General features: G+C 38.3%; 1 protein-coding gene across 1 annotated transcript; it reads right to left on the bottom strand.

Annotated features, from left to right (window-relative positions):
- Positions 1-271: 271 nt before the first annotated feature.
- Positions 272-13,842, bottom strand: acp2 (acid phosphatase 2, lysosomal). Its single transcript, XM_039793427.1, has 13 exons — positions 13,635-13,842; positions 9,958-10,053; positions 9,123-9,209; positions 8,271-8,331; positions 8,068-8,159; positions 7,780-7,878; positions 7,487-7,576; positions 6,552-6,635; positions 6,384-6,432; positions 6,065-6,153; positions 5,764-5,867; positions 5,269-5,444; positions 272-2,521 (listed from the first exon to the last, which is right to left on the bottom strand). The coding sequence occupies exons 1-13, from the start codon at positions 13,722-13,724 to the stop codon at positions 2,376-2,378; spliced, it is 1,263 nt and encodes a 420-aa protein (XP_039649361.1). The 5' UTR covers positions 13,725-13,842; the 3' UTR covers positions 272-2,375.
- Between the last annotated feature and the right edge of the window lie 4,402 nt (positions 13,843-18,244).

Raw genomic sequence — 18,244 nt, 5'->3', positions numbered from 1 at the left:
AGATCAGTACGTCACAACCACATTAGAAAAATCAAACCACCGCTAAATGTGCACTATGCACATAAATGAACTCCTGCAGCTGATCATGTGGCTGAGTTTACCAGTTAACAACTTTATGAGGAACATCCGAAATTAAGTCAAGACAGCAGCTGGCCAGCTCACTACAAAACATGGCCAAGTTGTGTAGCTGTTTCCTGAGACAAACACATATTAGGCAAAGGAATCCACAGGCAGAGATATTCCCTGCTTTGTTGTATCTACAAACATTCGCATTGATTGATCATTTATTTGTTAAAAAAAAAGAAAAAAAAATACATTTACAATCAACACATTCTCAAAGTCTGAATAATTTCACACAACATGAAAACAAATTGAAATCCTGATAAAATAACCTTAATTGTGTGTATATTGTAATTGTGAGTGTAAGTGTTTTGAATTTTTTTAGCAAAGGTGTGTTCTCCATGTTTGAGGCAACAACAAAGAATGATTATTTTAAAGATTATGTGCAAATAATGTCCAGAACCCTGACTTGAAGAAAAGCAAGATCCTGGTCAGGCTATATTAGATATTAACAACAACCCAACCAAAGACCCAAGGCGAGCAAATAAACGTCCATCCCCTGCTGTATAAAACCCTGGGTGTCTTTTCCAAAATTGCCTGAGCTTAAAGTTTTAGGTACAGCCTGTGGTTTTAATAATATCTCTTAAGTTAAAGCATCCCATATACATGTTCTGCATTTTGAATGATTGGTTCAAAGACAAAACAGGTTTTTTTTTTTTAAATAATTCAAAACTGTCTTTTTAAAAAGGCAGCCAGATTTTAAAAGCACACTAAGGTAAAAGTTTCCAGTGTTTTCAAAGTTCATGAGTTTATATTTTGCTCTGTTCTGCTGTAAGCTCCATCTGTAAGAAGCTGGTTTATATGATCGCAAACTGATTAGATTCTCGTTGTCACCCAAAAGAGAGTCATTATTTTGCTTTGATTTGCCATTTTGCTAAAGGACACTTGGGGGTGGATGCTTAATGTCTCTCACAAGGCTTAGGCCAGCTCTCTGAGAGACATTTTCAAAATTCAACACCACCCTGCTGCTCCTTTGATAAATCAAACAAACTTTTTTTGAAGAAATTAATTTCAAAAACTTGAAATCCTAAAAAAATGGGATACATCAGAACAAAATTAAAACACCCCATATTAATAATGGTTAAGGCATCTCGGTAATTAGGCCTACGAGTCAACGTGCACACACATACTGTACATGGACGAGACCACAGATGAGCCAACACATGGTGAATACCCCTGCACACAAACAGACACACACATCTTTTCTTTTTTTAACAGAACTTGTGGAAACGTCTGGACTGGGATTCAATATTAAAACATTTTTAGCTAATTAAGTTTGAATTAATCTTATGCCTTTTCTAAATCAGTTAAAGACCTATGGTTGCTGTTTAAAAAATACAAACAATCAGAGCCAGGAAGATAAGCATAATGCAAAACACTAAAAAAATAAGATTTTGCAATGACATTACCAAGACCTTACCATTTCCCATCACGTTTCCAGACCATTACATTATGTAAAATCAAAACTATGTCACTACTTTTGCATTGACTTTCTAAACTTTTCTGCAGCCATTCAAGTTCCAAAACACATAAAGACACGGACTGGGGGTGCCCTGGTAGCCTACCGGGTAGGGTGCGTACCATTAAGGCTCAGTCCTAACTGCAGCGGCCTGGGTTTGAGTCCAGCCTTTGGCCCTTTGCTGCTTGTCTTCCCCTGTCTCGCTCTTCTTCTCTCTATGTCTCTGTCTAAAGAAAATCATAAAATTCCTTTACATCTTTTAAAAAAAAAAAAAATAAAAAAAAAAAAAACTATAAGATGAGCAGTCTTTTTCCAAGCAGAAATCTGGGACACATTTGTTAAGATCGTGAAATAATTTGGCTGATCCGACCAGACCACATTGGGAGCACACACAGCAGTTACTTTAGCTGACAAAATGTTTTCCCCGCTATGTTTTCTTGATGTAGAAATCAATCCTGGTCCCTCCAACAAAGTCTCACTCATGTTAATTTAGAGTGTTGAAGAAACAAAAGCTGTTTTTAAAAGCTGTGCTTCTCTAAAATCTTAAAAATAAAAAAATTAATTACATAAATTCTTCTTTCTGACCCAACAGAGACAGGGTCATTTTGGACAACAACTCACCATTTAATAAAAAAAGAAAAAAAAAGAAGGAAAAAACCTAATCGTTGTGGGTTCCGACCCAAATGTGTTGATGACACCATCAAGAAGGTACCTCTGGAGTTCAAAGTTCATCGTCATCGCTGCTGTCCCAAGATGCCGGGCTTGTCGATCTCCTAGGGAGGAGTTTGTGCTTCTGTCAGGATTCCTCTACGACTTCCTGGTTGGCCACATGTTGGTATCCCCGTTTGGCAATTGGCTCCTTCTGCCAACAAAGAACGCCAAGGAGGACGACGATGAGGAAGAAGAGCAGACTGCCCGACACTGCCAGACTGATGATCACTTCTGAAGACGAAGAAGGAATAGAGAAAACAGTGTTTCCCACAGAATTAGATTCTATTTGCGGTGGTAGCTGACCCGGGGGTGGGTCCATGCGCGGAAAGAGGTGCAGAATTCTTATATTAAAATTGTACTGCAAATATTTTTTTTTGTATAACAGCCGAAATAGACAATCTGCCCACAGTCCCTTCCTGAAGGCCATAAGGGTGCACTGGCAGTTACAGCACGCAAAGTAATCTTTAAACAAAAAAAAATTAAAAATAAATTTGCTCTTTGACAAAACAAAGATACCATAAGTAGTAATTCTGTTTAAGTGTTGGAGGAGTTGTTACGAGGGGTTCATAATATACACATATGAAGCAGGGGTCTGTGGGTCCTCCCCCGGAAATTTTGAGCGTCAAAAACAATTTCCTGCATTGAAAACATCTTAATTCATGTCAAGGAAAATACAAAATTCTTGACGTGAGAATGTGCGGGCCGTCCGCAAAGTCTTTTTTCTCTGTAACGTGGCGAATTCTAACTGAAAAGTGCCAAAAATCACCAAACATTACAAAATAAAAGTTTCTATGAAAAAACAATTTCTATTTTTACTCCATAAAAGTTTGATCATTTATGTGGATAATTTGCAGGCTACTTAACCTCTGTTAAACATGAGGACAGAAATTAATGAAAAATCCACTTAGAAAATACTTTAAGTCATCCTCTGTATTCCCCATAGATGAAATATCTTCTCAGTGTGCAACAAAAAGATTGGCACGGAAAAATGCAGTAGTGCCTGTAATTCTGTAGAGGCTCAGACATCCATGGCGCACAGGAGGCAGGACGCACGGATCCATCTCCCCAGGAATAAACGCTGTGTCGGGGGGGGGTCAAACTCATGGGATGCGTAATTGATCCCGTGGATTATTTGTAGACTATTGAGTGAACAAGGTGTACCCGGTCGACCAAACACTGGGCCATCTTGACTGTCTTAATTCTGCACATCTTTCTGTTACTGTAGTCCCATTTACTATCTCATTATTTCATCCATGCGTGGCGCAGCGGATCCGTGTGCACTGTCACCTGCCATGGAGACGCTGGCCTCACTAACCTCTCCTCCTCTGAGTCGGGTCTCCCTCGCGCTAGACTCAGTTTCACTGAGCCTACTAACACTTAGAAAATCAATGGCATTACATCAGTGAGTTCAAACTGCTTATTTTGTGTAATTTGGACTGACACTGAGATGCATGTTGTTTGGTAACTGGTGTGGCGCTGCCGCTATTCTCTTGATTTCCAGTTCAACATTTTTTAGACCACCATTTGCCACTTTGGGCATTTTCTTTTATTGCTTATCCAAGATGACAAAACTACAAACAGAAAAAAAATTAAATAAATGTCTGGGCTCCACCCTGTGATCAGCACCTCAACCTCAGTCGGTGAAGTATGTTTTAAGTCTGCAGAGGTACCCGTTGAAAGAATGACGTCGAGGGCGCATTTATAGTCATTTCCATATTAATTTACGGGAGGAGGCAAGGCGGGGTCGGTAGCTCGTTCACGTGGATTGTCACGTATAAAAGGAAAGGTGTGCAGGACCTGGCATACGACCGGTTTTATACATGTGAATATTTCTGTGCGTAGGTACTTTTCAAGTTTTGGCGGTACGCCATCTTCTGGTATGAAAGCTGCGCAGTCTTTTATACATGAGGCCCCAGATCATTTGATTAGTATGAACAGGGCATAACCGTATCCTTGTCCCCAAAGGAGCACGTTATCTCTTCAATTGAAAAATGACTTATGCTACGTGACTTATGCTACTTTTACACGTGGCCAGTTATTTTCATAAACCTCTCCATTTTAAAAAATAACACCATGCACAGCTGTCAGTTTTCAGAAAAGTGTTCGTTTACACTCGTGTATATATGCCGTCAAGAGCATGCCAAAGCTGTAGGTGGCAGTGTAACGAGAAGCTCAAGCCCACGTTAGCCAATCGGAATCCCAAAAATAGCAACCACAGCAACGAATCACTTCCTCTCTCTTCTCTTCCTTGGCTGCCTAAACCTCAGTTTGTCTCAGTTTACATGCAAACAAAGTTTTCCAAAATCTCCACTCTGGCCCGAGTTTTTAGAAAGAATCGTTTTCAGAAGGAAAATTCCGTTTGCGTGTAAACGAAGGGAAACGTCTCCGTTTTTCAAAATAACCGTGTACATGTACAGGGTATTAGGCCTACATAAGGTATCTGCTATTACTGTTAAGCTAATTTGTACAATAATTATGAAGTGTAAAATTTTCTATTTTGAAATATTGATAAATAAATTGTCTGATGTTGAATAGCCTATAGGCCTACAGCAGTGTAACGGACCGCCCCTACAGTTCAGCAGGCATGTGAACTGCGGATTAATTGCAAATGTAACCATCATTGTGTGAAATACAGTTTAACTGATGCGGTTATGTGAACGGGGCTCAGCAGAGAGGTGGAGCAAGACGATGTCTCTGCAGCTTATTCAGGGAGACAGGTCAAAACTTTCATAGGTAGCGGCTCACAAACCAAGTTTAAGACTCCTACTGCCACCTACATTACTGTATTAGAGTGTGTAGATTTGATCAATGGCATTTATTAATCTGCATGGATGAGCTATTAACAGTCAGGTCTGTTGTGTTTGACACACACAGAGACAGAGACAGTATGTAGCGGAAACACTGAAAATGAATCAATGGTGGCACAATCAGTGGTCTCTTTAAATTTTAGAAGTCTTGAGTTTTTATTGTGTGTTCACCTTTATCTCTCCCTTCGGAATGCACTTGACACTCTTTGTCCCTGTCTTCTGAAATAGAGAGCTTTGTAATTCTCACAAAGTCATCTAGGGGGCAGTCAAGGGAGCAGCCTGGTAACTGCAGAGGGTACGGCTCCACTGCACTGTCATTCCGGTAGAACATCGACACTGAAACAGAGCTGGTAGACACAGAGAGAGAGACAGTTTTACAGTCTATGATGGTCTGATGTCAAGTCCACTGTCAGCAGTTTGGATCCACAAATAGTCCTAATGGACATTAGGAATAAAACGACTGATCAGTATTCAGAAATATTTGGAGTCTTACAGTATTCTAGAGCAAAAATGTTGGTACAAACGTCCTCGTATTTTTATATCAGCTGAGTCTGGTTGTGTTAAATTTCAAAGTAAAAGTCTCAATCCACTTTGTGTATTTTTTACTTTCGTTCTGGTATTAGCTCCTCAGTATCACATGGAGTGTGTGTGTGTGTGTTGTTTTACCCATTGTCCCTGTACAGCTCAAATATTTGACAGGAGGCATATGGCGGCTGTATTCCATTGAACACATCCAAACTGGCCAGAAGAGCAGCTACAGTGGTGTCATGCTGTGGACAAACATACGCACGTTAAAGGAATATGCAAAATGTGAAGCTACACAGCGAGGAGACGGTTAGCTAGCTCTCAAATATATTTTTTTTATATTATATATATATATATATATATATATATATATATATATATATATATATATATATATATATATATATATATATATATCACTAATTCAAAAAGCAATTCTTACCGCTGACAGCATCATCATTTTCAGTCTCTGTTTCGGGTCTGGGACGGACATCTTGGAAAGATTCTTTACTATTTCATCCAGCAGGATACCTAAAAGACAGACAGCAGTTCATGAACAGATCCTACTTAGAGAATTGTATCCAAAGCCTGATAGATCTTATTCAGCTGTGCCATAGAGCTCCAATGTTGTCCAAAAACTATTAAAAACACCTCAATAAACCAGTGTTGCACTTGGTATCATGTTCCTTAATTATCATGAACTGTAACACACACACCACACTTTGAGTAACATTTTAAATTTCACTAAACCACCCACATACCTCCCTGCAGCCGGCTCTTCTCTTGTTGTTTGTAGACCCCAAACATAACCTGGGAAAATTTAACATCAAACATTATCATTCGATTACCCCACTTTTAAAAACTACAAAATAGCATCATGAGACACCAGAAGTCCTAAATTAAACCATAGATCTTGCCACTACTCCTACCTGAAAACTAAAGTCTTTGAGTACTCGGAGCTTCTCCATGACATCAGGAGTCACCCAGTCAGGAGCGGACATGTTGTGACGGGACTGAATTCACACAGACACACAGAAAACACAATGGAAATTAATATAAAATACATACAGAAGAGGGTCTGAAAGCTTTAATTAGGCTGGCTTTTTGTTTCCTGATAGCACTTAGTCAGCAGTCCTCTCTGCCTGCACACTCCTCTCACACGGTGCTCATCTAACGGCTGTACTCCGTGACCCAGCTGTCCCTGAGTTTAGAATTAGCTTATACTTCAAATCTCACACTATTGTGTGTGTATTTGACTCATAATAATTGTAACATTACTCATGAAAATTTGAAAAATGTAACTTGTAATAATAGATACTGATGTTGGTATATGTAATGACAGTAATACAGGATATTGAATGGTGGCATGCTGAAACACAAGCAGTGACCTCTGTGTGCTAGATAAGAAAACGACAAAAACAGATGTGAAACCGGTACTAGTTGCACAGTTCCTTTAACAACGTGTTTTCCAAAAGGTCCATATGTTCCTTAAAAACTGACGAGGTCGGTTGAGTCACAAGACTAAATTAACCAACACATGTGAGATTCTGTCAGTTACAGTCTCGCCCGCCAGAAGTTTACACATAACTTGGGTCTGTTGAAATTCAAAACGGCTTGTGAATCATGTCTTGAATAACTGGACGCCATTATTTAGAAATGAAAGCAACATAAGTAGTAAACCAATTAGCTGCTTGGCTTCACATTATCTTACCTGAATATTATACTTACTCCAATTAAAAAGAAATTGTTGTTTCAATTCATTACACAAATATGTTATTGTATATACAAAAAGTCAACAGAAATAACAACTTTTCTTTTTACTTCTTTCAATTCTGTGGGGGAGTGACTGTGTGTGTGTTCTCACCTCACAGAAGAGTGTGTCGTACACGTTCCAGACTGATTCCACATTAGTCTTATTCAGTCCGGTTTTATTCCTCACCAGGTCTATAATGTCCTGAAAAGAGGAACGCAGTAAGCTCCACATCCCTACATTTGTATCGCCTCTGAAAATCTCAAAAAAATGTCCTAATATGGTTTAGAACACATTTGAGATATTCAGACTAGAACATATTAGAATCAGGGTTAAAGAAAATCCAACATACGTAAGCAAAGAATTTATTCTCCTTTTGAGGTCATGTCACTCGGGCCTTCCAGTACCTGGTATGTATTGGTGACGTTAATAAATTCCGCCGTGTGTTCAGTTTCGTTCATCAGCTGTTTGTAGCGAGGACAGTCACCCAAAGGATAAGAGAGTAGCTAAAAAAAAAAAAAAGAAAGAAAGACAAAGAAAGTTCAGAAAAAGTGCGTTGATGATTATTATTATTATTATTATTATTATTATTATTATTATTATTATTATTATTATTATTATTATTATTATTATTATTACTACTACTACTACTACTACAAGGAGCACTGATACACCTATCCCCATCATATAAATACCCTCTCTTCACTTTGTGGCACCGTGTGTACAGGTATTGGCTGCCACTGCAAGTTTTCTTCAAAGACCTGCTGACCAGTGGGCGGGTAGAGACCTGGATGAACGCAAGAGACTGTTAATGTGAGGAAGAAATGAACTAGAAAGAGAAGTATTGCTGGTAGAAGGAGGAGAGGCAGGAGGACGAGGAGTTAGTTGACGTTCAGACCTGCGAGGTTGGCCTCGGCGCTCATCAGGGTCCGATCGTAGTCTGTGCTGCGAACGGAGATCTGAGGACAAAGGAGTTGCCAGTGAGGGATCAAAAGGGATTTACAAGCGGTCATCAAAGCCTTAAAACGGACCGCATTACGTAGGGCGGAGACGATATGCTTTTGACCCCGTTCGATTCTTTCACGATACATGGGTGCCGATTAGATTTGTATTGCTATTTTCATTCATTGGGATTCGATAACATTGAGTATTGCGATTTTCTTTTCCTTCTTAAACAAAAACAAAAGTTGAATGACACTTCTAGAGACAATATATCATGAGACATTTCTAAAAAATTAATTGTTTTCTAAGAAGGTCAGTCATCACGTATCAGTCGGACATTTATTTCATTTGTAAAGAAGTATATAACATGAATTTTCTGCTTTCCATCCGATTTGCTAGAAACGGATATGATGTAATTGCCGTTGGCGGTGCAGAATAACAAAAAATATTTAGGTGAATCACTGGTTTAAAAAAAAAAAAAAAATCATGATTCTAGGGGAAAAAAAACATTCTAAAAATCACCAAAAAAAAAAATAATCACGCTCATATGATTTTCGATTCCCCCCCCCCCCACCCCAAGCATTAAGTATGATAAGTCCAAATGTGTTGAAGAGAAGAGCTAAAAGTAGACTTTGGTAATGTACAAGTTCAAGTCTTATGATGAACAGAAATGCACAGGAAAACACGTCCATCATGCTCCAGGAATTGCAGCACCAATGGGAACCCTTTAGAACACCAACATGGGATATTCACACGAATCAGCGTGTGTCTGGCGGCGTGGCGTGTGATCTGTAAGCGGAGCGGTTACCTCGTGTCTCTCATAGGATTCGTTAAGGAATCCTTTGTACCGATTCCTCAGAAACTGGCCCAGACCAAAGTGCTGCCGCATCCCCGTCTGGAAACACACATGGAGAGGAAGGGACGTTATACTCCTGATGACATCACTGAATATAGTTAACCTTTCAAACCTTTTACACTTATGACACAAACAGAAAATCTGTGGGGGTTTAAAGTGGGGCAATAACATCAAAATATCAGGTTTGAAGGAGTAAACTAGATAATGATTTCCTTAAGAAATTATGCGTGACATTAATTGGTCTGGTTTTTGGATTACTTTATAATTCTATGAAAACTCATTGACCTAAATGTATTGGTTGAGTTATGGATGCCATGGGAGTGAATTGAGCTTTAAAAACATGCCTTTAATGATTACAGCCCGTAACTCAAACTGTACAGGTAATTATATGGCTGGGTTATAAATACAAATTGAACTGATGGGATTTCACAGACTTTAATGTAGCATATTACCAATAATAATTCAAATGTGTGCATGCCACCATAATAAGCTTGTGTACAGTTAATTACTGTGCAACACTGAGCATTTTTTAAATTGAGGTGGTACTGTATACAATGGCTGAGATATAAAGACAATTGATGGCAACAGTACACAAGGAATCATGTTTTTCAAGAACAGCTCATCAAATATGGAAACGTATCGACAAAGAATAATGCATGAAACAATGCATTCATTGCTATATGAATTAGAAATGCAGCATGAAATATTTTGCAGCTATAGAAGTATGCAAGACACCATGAGGTGCTGATGCACTGCAATCACACCAAGTAGAAAATACCCATCATGCCTGTGATAGCTGTCCAAACCCTTGTGGCCAGTCGCTCTCTTGGTGTGGGTCGGTAGGGTAGGCTTTGACTGGAGACCTGTCACCATGCCGAAACAACTGGGGGAGAGAAGAGAGGTCAGGCAACACCCAATTAACAACACACTGTTTCCCCTTTACAGTGTAACTGCAAGCAAAAAACTTCCACTGTGGCTGTTTCTATCAGTATTTTCGGTTTGAAAAATCTCATCATCGCTACACAGTGACTAAAGAAGGAACATACTGTAATTTGGTGATAAGATTAAGAGTTAGCTATCAGCAGAATCACTGTACAACTTGATACTGACATATTTGAAAGTCTATAAATGGAGCTGCATATACAGTATCTCACAAAAGTGAGTACACCCCTCACATTTTAGTAAATATTTCATTATATATTTTAAATGGGACAACACTGAAGATATTACACTTTGCTACAATGTAAAGTATTAAGTGTACAGCTTGTATAACAGTGTAAATGTGCAGTCCCCTCAAAACAACTCAACACACAGCCATTAATGTCTAAACCGCTGGCAACAAAAGGGAGTACACCCCTATGTTAAATTCCCATAGAGGCAGGCAGATTTTTATTTTTAAAGGCCAGTTATTTCATGGATCCAGGATACTATACATCCTGATAAAGTTCCCTTGGCCTTTGAAATTAAAATAGCCCCACATCATCACATAGCCTTCACCATACCTAGAGATTGGCATGGGGTACTTTCCATAAAATTATCTCTCAATGCAAATCAAACCAGCTATTAGGCTAACTGAAATAAAACCATGCCAATCTCTAGGTATGGTTGGAAAAATGTGAATGTATTTACCCAATGGTTAGTTTTTTTTTTGTAGCAGGCTGGAAGCCACTTGATCAAGCCGATATATTGACTGTCAGCAAATAAAATTGTCACCGTTTTCCTACCTAAGAGTAGATATCTGCATTTGATATTGCTTTTTAAATGACGCTTATTATTCCACCTTATTTCAAACATGCAACATTTGTAAACACCACGCAGCTCCTCTGAAAAAGAATCAAGCCAAAAAGCTTTGTCCCAATTTTCTGTGTCACTGGCGGTCATTAGTCCAGTCAGCTGATAGTAACAAGATTTCAAAGTGTTTGTCAGAGACTGCTGACACACAGGTCAAACGTGTCAACTGAAGAATCCAAACATAAAGGGCCTTAAAATGAGCATGTCCATGAGCCAAAGAAGGAAGAAAGGACAATAATAAAAGGGTGTCAAAGACATTAAATAAGTGAGTACAGGGACATATGTCTATGAACTGGGCCATTTACTTGAAACTGCTCCTTTGAGAATATATACAAACATTAGATCTATCCATCCATCTACCCATCCATCCGAGCAGTTTCAAGTAAAGGGCCCAGTGTGAACCCTAATCTTGATGTAGGTTGAAAGTAATATCTGTATCCAATCAATTAGGTCTCATTACTGGATGCCACCACATCAGCTGTCTACTCAAGTAGAGCAGTTTGACTCTTCGAGCCACGTCAGAGGTGTGGGTTTCTGGTTCTCTGGTGTGGAGAGCATGCATGACTGATCCGTCCAAAGTAGCTGAAAGAGTGTGTAAACTCTATTTGCAGGGTGGATTATCCCTTTAGAACGCCCTTATCTGCTCCATGATCCATTAACGGCTATCTTACAGGCTACTAACCAACCGTTTCGAAGAATGAGCGCAATGATAAGAGCATGTAACATTAAGTTCCAGGTGCAACAACCTTTTGACCCGATCTTCCTCATTCATGTGGCTTGATGTCACGGCTTTAACACATGAAAACACGAGTGTGTTCAATGCTATTATAATTCTCAAGTCTAGGACAGATTCCATGCCTACTCATCCTCATGCCAGAGGAGATTTAGATGAAGAAGAGATTAACGTGATAAATGTGTGACCAAGGTCTGGAATGTTGACTTAAAGAACTGGCATCAGTAATTAGAAAAGAGTTTGGAAAAATATGGCTCTCTCATGCCAAAATTATAACCATCAAATCATTCATTTTAAATGGATCCGTAGATATGATTTGATTCCTGTGAAAGCAAACTTGCATGAAACATTGTTTTATCATTGATTCAAGTTTTGATTACTGATACTCCGCTCACTTGGCTCCTCTGTAAACAGAAGAGTACAGTTTCATGAAATGGTGCATGCTTAAGACTTGAACACAGGTCGGATGGATGTCCTGTGCTCTTCCTACATAATGTATATTCTATATTGTGCTGTCAGATGATGTACACATGACTAGATTATATCCTACTTCCCTCAAACATTATAAGGGAAACACTGATCTAAAACACTGAAGAAATTAGCAGGTTAGGCTCATAGATAAATGCAATAAAAGTAGCAGACAGAAACAATTCACTGGCTCATAGATAAATGCAATAAAAAGGACATGCAAATATATATACCATGCGTGTGCTTTTAGTGCGGGTTTTTACTACAGTATATGGATAATGGTCAATTAGAGAATTAGACAACCTTTAAACATCAATAAAACTACAACTAATTAATTTAAAATAGTTCTATTGGTTAATATATACAAAAAGAAAGAACCATGCATACGAAGTTACATTACTGTGATAGTTCAACAATTATGTTCTTAGAGGAAACAAAGCCTCAGGAAAGCAATGCCACAAGTGCAAAGTGAATTTACACTGTATACTTGAAACTCACGGCATAGAAATAGACAGCACTGAGATGAAGCATAACTGCTTCATCTTGCAGATATGCATGTGGAGCTGATTGTTGCTCTGTGGTGAATAACTTCTGGATCCTTGACTGAGTTTCTTCCACTTGGCCTTCGTGGTGAGCTGTTAACAGGTCCAGGGCAGTTTGCATTTACCAAATTCTTTAACAAGTGCTTCCTTAATATGTGTCTCTGTATTACAGAGACACATATCACTCAAATCAATATCAATCAGACCAGTACTTCCTCAGAGCTTAAATATGACCCCAAAATATAATATATATTTATGAAAAAAACATTAACTATTCCCAAGTGTGGTGTGGCTTGGTTGTTCGTCCAGTTGATCAGTCACCTGCCAGGATAGGTTTCTGATCGGTTCAAGCTGACGGGTTAGACAGATAAGGCTTGTGATGCAGATTTAACAGAACTGACCTCAGCATGAGAGTTCAGAAGACCTCAATCATTTTTTGAAGTGTCAGCTGTTTTTTTGGAGGGCTGTCTTTGCTCGTTTCGTGGAGTCTCACGACTCAGAATTCAAAACACGCCTTACCTTTAGTTTTCCAATTCAAATATATTCATTTATTGTTAAATGTCAATGTTGTATCAACAAAATGTCCACTTCTGTAAATGGTTAGTCCGTTGGAGTCTAAAACAATGCATTAACGTTAACGTTACTAGCAAGCAAACACAAAATGAGCTTCTTTAAGAAAAAGTGTTGTTGCTAGCTAGGTGGATTATTAATATGCCGAATTTACTAAAAAAAATTAGTGCCGATAGATTAGATTCGTGTTCAAAGGAATACACAGGTTTACAGAGAAGCAAAGAAAACAGAACGTATCCTAAATTTAGAATATAGTTCCGAAAGAGTCTATCCACCGAAGCCAAACACAGCGAACACTGCAAAGTTCAAGACAGCTTCCGTAGCGTTAACGTTAGCCTATATTATATTAATATTACTCACCACAGTCACATATACTAGTTTCCTTTCTGCTGCAGCTTCTCCACAGACAGAACCGACAGTTAAAAGAAAGAGCACCGTAGCAGACACCATGGTTTCGTCTTTAAAACCGGAGGACTACGTTTGCTAACCGATGGCTGTTTGTAGGTTTCAGATCTCCTGCCTCAGCGCATGAGCGGCGTCGAGTCAACCCCTTGGATCCTGGATCCGGTCATAGATATATAGGATCCGGTTACCTTAGCTGCAACTAGATCGGAAGTTAAAGCATACAATGTAGCAAAACATGTGCAAGTCGGAGGGCACGTAAAGTGTTCAAAATAGTGATGTAGGCTATCTATTTCATCCTTTTTTAACGCGCATACGCAATATCTGCCCACATTAGTGATTTATTCCTAAATAATGGCACATTTTGTTTAGCACGCATTTTATTTTGAAATGAATAAGGGAAAACGGAAGTGACGGTTCATCCAATCCATGTGCGTACTACGTACTTAAAAAAAATCCTTCTCTAATAAAAATATAAAAAGTCCTTCTCAAATTTACAGTTTTTCTTAATTGCTAAAACACTAAAACTAATTGGCTGAACAAAGTTCTCAGTTGCCTGAACTCATTTAGCTAATTGTGCAGTCTGTTGTCAATACCTTAAACCATTTCACATGGTAAAATACAATGTGCAGATCTCACATAGACTTTTCACACAACTCACACATTCTCATTCTCAATACACATTCTGCACTCTGTCATCCATACTGGTAAACACAAGTGGCAACAATCAAATACAAATAGAGAACACATGTCATTGATTGAACACAACCACTTAAAACTGATTCACTTGTTTCAAATGATGTGACACAACCAATATAAGCCAGTTCAGAGAGAAAACAGGTTGTTGGAGGTGGGAAGGAGAAAATCTGAGAATGGATAGAAGAAACAATGTGAGAGGACGAGTGCGTATTGTTAAGAATCTAAAAGATGTGATCTTTTGATTTCTGAGGAGGAAGGAGAGGCTTGGTTCGAATTGAAAGTTAAGCAAAGGTTTAATGAACAACACGATGATAACGACATGACAAAAACAATCAAACATAAAACATGAAACACTGCCAGCAGGGGACTGCAGACATGCTTCCCCTTTTGGGGTCACAGTTCTGCACCTGGTTCCCTTGTCGGGTCACAGATCTGCAGTCCTGAAATCACCTTTGTTTCCGAATTATATTCCTGTCTCTCAGGATAAGGACACACCTCTGAATTTCAGGTTTACTCCAGGTCACAGACAAAGGTCGTTTATCATGGTAGTGCCGATTCTATTCAAGTTTACAGAGATATGCATTTCCTTTGTTCTAATCAAGTCTGGCCCAGCAGGGAGTGGCTCTCCAAAAGGCAGAAGCAACAGTTACCTTTCCTGTGGGGACAAAGAGTCTTCTCCATGCTAGACAGCTTGACAGATATGACCTAATTCATTCTTTAGAAGCTAGGTTTGGAGTGAGGCAGTCGAATGCTGATTAGGCTTAATCAGTATTGAAAAAATCATTTTCGGCTCAGTTTCAGTGTCACTCAGTCTCACAACAGTTTACATAAAATAAAAAACATTTTTGACCTAAAAGTATATTGCTCTAAAACATCACCAATGTTATAACTTTTTTAACTTTAACAATGTATGCGAGGTGTCAGGGCTGGATGCGGCACACAAGAGGCTTCTTCCCCAGTTGCCTCAGGAGGGACAATATTGCTGTGATGTTGATGAAGTGCTCTGGCCTGGCCCAGCCCAAGGACAAGAAGAAGCACATGCATTGATCACATGTTTACTCCTTTGATTTTTGTCCCTTTTAGTATTGTATACTGTAGTACAGTGCATTGTAGGCTGTATACTCTACAATGAACAAATTGTATGGCCCTGAACATTGTGCTTTCCATTTGTTAACAGTAGCAACTGCTCAATAGATTTTGACTGGTTGCAGGTCCATATCAACAAATTACAAGAATTACAGTATCACAGAGACAAAGGAAAAGTTTGTGAGATGGAGGGTACAGTACCGTAAAAATAGGGGTACAAGGAGGAGGAAGAACAAAAAAAATTGCAAAGAGCAAAGCAGAGTAGTAATTTCTGATCAATTTTGAGCTACTATGATGTAGTATGATGTTTTCGTTCATCTAAAGACAATGACGGAAAAATATGAAATTTGTTTTGAGATTAAAAATGTACTTCTCCCTGAGAACTAAATGTTTTGAACGATGTGTTTTCTATTTTTTGGTGTATTAATGACTGCTTGATAGTGTATATAATTTTGATCACTTTGTTTTTGATTTGAGAGCAGTATTTGATTTTGAACACAGGTAAAACTGTTTTGAGTCGAGGTTTTTTAAATAGTGCTTGAAGATGAGGTTTTGTGTTTAATGTTTTCAGACAATGGAGCAAGGTTTCAGAAATTGTGTTTTAGCAATTGAGAAAAACTGTAATATTCTTAAATCCAAACCATGCTTTAAGGTACTATTATTTGACTGTAACTCCTTGTCTGAGTCTCTGAAATGCAGTAAAGGGGAAACATGTATGTCTGCAGTTAATTTAGCCTACATGAAGATAAAAGCTGTGAATATGTTTGCCAATGCTTGTAGAAATGTAATGAGATGAGAAGTTGCTGTCATTTACTAATATCTGTATATGTTTGTGATATAGTGTTGTTTGTTAGAAATACAACACATAATTAAAATGTTGACTCAAAATGTCATAATTTTGACTTACTAGAGGTATTGACTTACTAAGTCTTCACTCTGAAATAAGTCAAAAAATATCAGACTAATAAGAATGTTATCGTTTTGACTTTCAAGCTTGCAGTTTTTGTCCTCTGCCTCTTGAGGTCAGTGTTGCGTTGTCTGCAAAAAAGTATCCTCTTTTTACATGGCAGACATATAGTAGCCTACCGGTATTTGCAATGAGACTGCTATGCAGCCTTCAGTATCTGTTACTGACAATAATTAGCCTACGTAGCTTTATTACAGGTACAAGATGGTGTAGCTTTAATAGTTCCAAACATTTGCAAGTTTATAGAAATGTATTCAGCAACTACTGTATTTCATTTTATGAAAAGAAAATATCAACAGATTAATTTAAAATTTAAAAATCAACACCTCACCTCTAATGCTAATTGCAATAGTGTTTTGTACATATTCCACTAAAGCTGCAATCCAAATGTGTCTTTGGACATGTGGGCCTTGCATTAAGTTCATCATGCAGGTATTTTTGGACCTTAAGTCTATATCTGGCTTAAAACTGCAAGGCTTACGGTCATAATCACACTTGTTTTAAGTAAGGTAAAAGTTAAAGCTGCATGTGTAGAAGCTTTGATGTTTGAAAAGGCTTTCTGTGCTCCTGACCCTTCTGTGCGCCCAACCCTTAGAGCAACTTCCTTAGAAAACCTTTGGCCCTGAGCTGACCCTTCTCCCATGACCCTGATCTGTATGTGTTTACACCAACACGCAGTGAAAAGCAGCTTTGTTGTGTGAGGATCTGGCAACAAGTAGCATAAGCCTGGATCCCAGTGGGAATCAGTGGCAATCTGATCTTTGTATACCTTTTTTCATCATCAGTATTCAACTACACTGTGATTACATAGTGAACATTTATTTTCCTGTGCTTTCATAGTTGTTTTTTTCCCCCCAAACACATGGGGTTGAATAAACCCTTTGGGAATATGGCTTCAACAAGTGCTTTGGTGCATTTTCTTCTTTGCTAATGTCTGTAAAAACACTTAATTTTTCTCTTTCTAGCTTGCATAATGAAAATAATGAGAATGTAGTTTTATGATCCAATGTAAGATCCATTGGACGATCAAAGCTATAATGTTAGAGAAGAACCAAGACTAGTTGTTTTTGTTCTATCATATCATTAGATCATAAACAATTACAGAGCCAAATACATTTATGTGACAAGCTGTGTACTAGTCCTCATCTTATCAAGTTTAGTTTCACTTTGACTGTCTCACTGCTTAAACTCTGTCATTACAACACAAGCTAACACTCACTCAGCTGCCAAATACTGAACTTTGTATTCCTAGTGCTATGGCAACTACTACTGCAGCTACAACTAGTGCTACTACTTTTACCCCCATTAATACCACTATATATACTACTACCATACTGATATTGCCAATATAGTTATTATTATTATTATTTGTAATGCTTCTACTTATCATACTATTACTCCCACTACCAATTATATTACTACCACTTGTATTATTATTATTACTTGTAATAATAAAGTTCTGAAAAGAATCCCCAAAACCCCGCTGAGGTAGAAGAACTTTTAATTTGCACATTTTTCTTTAGTGGTAAAAGGAACAGGCAGCTTATTTTACATGGAGTAAAACTTAGTGACTTGTGTTTAAACAAATTTGGAAAAAAAGAAAAATGGCAATAGGCAAGTAATTACACCCTACCTTCACACATAACAGAAAGAATTGTGTGTAGGGCAAATAAAACAAAAGAATCCTAATTATGCCACATGTTTTTTGAGCAGGTTGTGGCACACCTGTACATAAGATCCTTGCTCAGGCTTGCAGAGGGACAGAAAACACCCAGATTAATGTTAAAGTAAACCCTGTGGGAATGTATCAGTACAC

The sequence above is a fragment of the Perca fluviatilis genome, chromosome 24, assembly GCF_010015445.1.
Source record: "Perca fluviatilis chromosome 24, GENO_Pfluv_1.0, whole genome shotgun sequence".
Taxonomy (NCBI): Eukaryota; Metazoa; Chordata; class Actinopteri; order Perciformes; family Percidae; genus Perca; species Perca fluviatilis.
The sequence above is the reverse complement of the archived record's forward strand: the minus strand, read 5'-3'. Positions and strand labels throughout refer to the sequence as shown.

Bases quoted from the DNA above. Each gene is read 5' to 3' on its own strand.
- acp2 (XM_039793427.1), bottom strand. From the start codon at position 13,724: ATGGTGTCTGCTACGGTGCTCTTTCTTTTAACTGTCGGTTCTGTCTGT. The intron at 7,879-8,067 runs GTATTTATATGA...TTTTTTTTTTAG, and splicing joins TGCCACAAAGTGAAGAGAGG to CTACTCTCTTATCCTTTGGG. The intron at 6,433-6,551 runs GTAGGAGTAGTG...AAATTTTCCCAG, and splicing joins TCAAAGACTTTAGTTTTCAG to GTTATGTTTGGGGTCTACAA.